The 2,869-nt window shown below is 41.8% G+C and overlaps 1 protein-coding gene across 1 annotated transcript; it reads left to right on the top strand.

The window, feature by feature from the left end:
* Positions 1-1,516: 1,516 nt before the first annotated feature.
* Positions 1,517-2,461, top strand: LOC102007220 (olfactory receptor 52H1-like). Its single transcript, XM_005380497.1, has one exon. It carries the CDS (start codon positions 1,517-1,519, stop codon positions 2,459-2,461), a length of 945 nt encoding a protein of 314 aa, XP_005380554.1.
* The last annotated feature ends 408 nt before the right edge of the window (positions 2,462-2,869 follow it).

Raw genomic sequence — 2,869 nt, 5'->3', positions numbered from 1 at the left:
GGGATTGGATGGGGCCTACCTGGCTCTGTGCGCGCGTTTCAGCTGGGAATCGTGGTGGTATGCGTCCAGCCCAAACTCGGACCCAGGAGCCCTGCCGCTCCTGGAGAACTCGCTGTCTGGGCGCAAGGCGCGGGGGGCTGGGGGAGCCTGCTCGGCCGGCTCCGAGGGCCTTGCAATGTGATTTCGTGTAAAGATCTTTCAACTGCATAGTGTGTTGGAAGTTTTCATAGAATATTAGGTCTGGCTGGAAAGTTTGCTTATTGGTTTTACCTTGACTCAGGATTTACAATATATGAAGACTATTTTTCTGCCACTAGAGGTCCCTTTTGTATTACAAAAAAAGCACATTTGAACCAATTTTCTTGAATTACAGATTTCCTTATTCCTTGTAAAGGTGGACCTGAGGCTGTGCCTCACATTCTTCCTGATAAGCACTGTCCACAGTGAGGCATGGAACATCACCGTCTCCAGGAATGTTCTGGTGTGTAAACCCCAGGGTTAGCAGAACAATCACTGAAATGGGCTTGGTGTGCTGGACAAATTATAGTTCCGGCCATCTACTTACTCCCCTTGTTTTCTACACCGTCTCTACACCTGTGAATTCTTCACATCTAACAGCACAATGGGGCACCCCTGGTGCGGGACACGCCTGGTGCAGGACCCCCCTGGTGTGGGATACCAGTATGACAGAGTCTTGTTCCCACCCATTTTTGAAAATGAGGTCTTCTTTGGTAGGGTTGCTTCTAAGAATTTCAGTTTCTGAAAATTTGTATGTATATATAAGGATAGCTGGAATAGGTGTATTGCTGATGTCTGTGGTTTACTGAAAGGAACAGTCAGTGCTTAAAATTTTCTTTTTTCTTGTCCAATTTTGCACGCTTGTATCTGGTAATCAGAATGACTGATCTGAAAACAACAATATGCAGTATAAGAACCATTGTTGAACTCCTACCATCTTGTATGGTGAAGCTCTGCATCATTTCCAATGTTTATTTATTATTACTTGTTACTGTCTTTGATTGTTTGGTCAATCTTACATTCTTATGTCTGGTGGACTGAGCAAATCTGTTGAAGATAACAGTGTGTAATGTAGCAACCATTGTTAATTCCTCTCATTTTGTGTTGAGGTCATGTATCATTTTTGTTGTTTTATGTGTTTTGATTTTGTCTTCATTGTTATTAGTTGTTTTAATTGTTAAAATAAAAAAATAAGAATTTCAGTTTCTGTTAAAAACACAAAGGTGAAGTGGGTGAACATATATATTCTAGAAGGTTGCTTAAATAAAGTAATGCCAATAAGATTCTTATTGGCATTGGTTGTATAGTAGGAATTTATAGTCATTAATTATCTCCTCTTAAACATTGTTATTAATATATATAATATATATTAACATTAATATATATGTTATTATTCCTGTCCCTGAGGAAGGGTTAGAGGAAGAATCACCATACCATTTTCTCATATTCATTATGTACAATTTGTTTTTAGGACTGAGAAACTATTCATCATATCCCAATGGCCACGTTCAACCTGAGTGCCTACCATACAGGCCCCTTCACTCTTTCGGGCATCCCTGGACTGGAACAGTACCATGTCTGGATCAGCATCCCCTTCTGCTTTATCTATTTAGTGGCCATTGTGGGCAATGGTGTCCTTCTCTATCTCATTGTGGTGGAGCACAGTCTTCATGCTCCCATGTTCTTCTTCCTTTCCATGCTGGCAACCACTGACCTTGTACTGTCCACCACGTGTGTCCCCAAAACCCTTAGCATCTTCTGGTTTGGTCCCCAGAAAATCAGTTTTCCTGGCTGTCTCACCCAGTTGTTCTTTTTGCACTACAGCTTTGTCCTGGACTCGGCTATACTACTGGCCATGGCATTTGACCGCTATGTGGCCATCTGCTCACCCTTGAGATACACCACCGTTTTGACCTCCAAAACTATTGTTAAAATTGGTGTAGGCATCTCTTTCCGAAGTTTCTGTGTTTTTGTCCCATGTGTTTTCCTTGTGAATCGACTGCCTTTCTGCAGGACACATATCATCGCCCACACATATTGTGAGCATATTGGTGTTGCCAGGCTTGCTTGTGCTGATATCTCCATCAACATCTGGTATGGCTTCTGTGTTCCCATCATGACGGTGATTATAGACGTGGTCCTAATTGCTGTCTCCTACACTCTCATCCTGTGTGCTGTTTTTCACCTCCCTTCCCGTGACGCCCGACAGAAAGCTCTTGGAACCTGTGGTTCTCACGTCTGTGTCATCCTCATGTTCTACGTACCAGCATTCTTCTCTATTCTTGCCCATCGCTTTGGCCATAATGTCCCACTTACGTTTCACATTATGTTTGCCAACCTTTATGTAATCATCCCTCCTGCACTCAACCCTATTGTTTATGGAGTAAAGACCAAACAGATCCGGGACAAAATCATTCTACTCTTTCTCAAAGGGTCCCACTGAGATGTGTCTGAAGTCTGTCAGGCTTTCCAGGGTAAGGTAGGTCAAAGACCGGACCTGCATCCAGTAGTCACAGAGAAGAGGCAGATGAGAAAATTCCTTATTAATCTCAGATGGGGTTTGCTTTCATTGTTACTTTAGGCAAAAGTGTATTCAATCATTCCAGTTATTGGAAAATGGTTTCTAAGTTTATTTATGAAAATGATTCTGTGTTCTTCATGGCTGCTCCTGGGTGCTCTTTCTAAAAGTCTGAATAAAAACAGTAAGGTGATTGATATCTTATTGTCCTTATAAAAATCTCTAAGGAATATGAATTCTGCTTTAAAATTTATGCATCACAGTAGTGTATTTAGCATCATTGTGAGAAGAGGGTTACTGCCCCGATGATTCTGTCAGCTTCCAGATATTTAA

Source organism: Chinchilla lanigera, unplaced genomic scaffold (assembly GCF_000276665.1).
Source record: "Chinchilla lanigera isolate Chin_1 unplaced genomic scaffold, ChiLan1.0 scaffold00013, whole genome shotgun sequence".
NCBI classification, from domain to species: Eukaryota; Metazoa; Chordata; class Mammalia; order Rodentia; family Chinchillidae; genus Chinchilla; species Chinchilla lanigera.
Note: the sequence above shows the minus strand (reverse complement) of the source record. Positions and strands in the feature narration are given on the sequence as shown.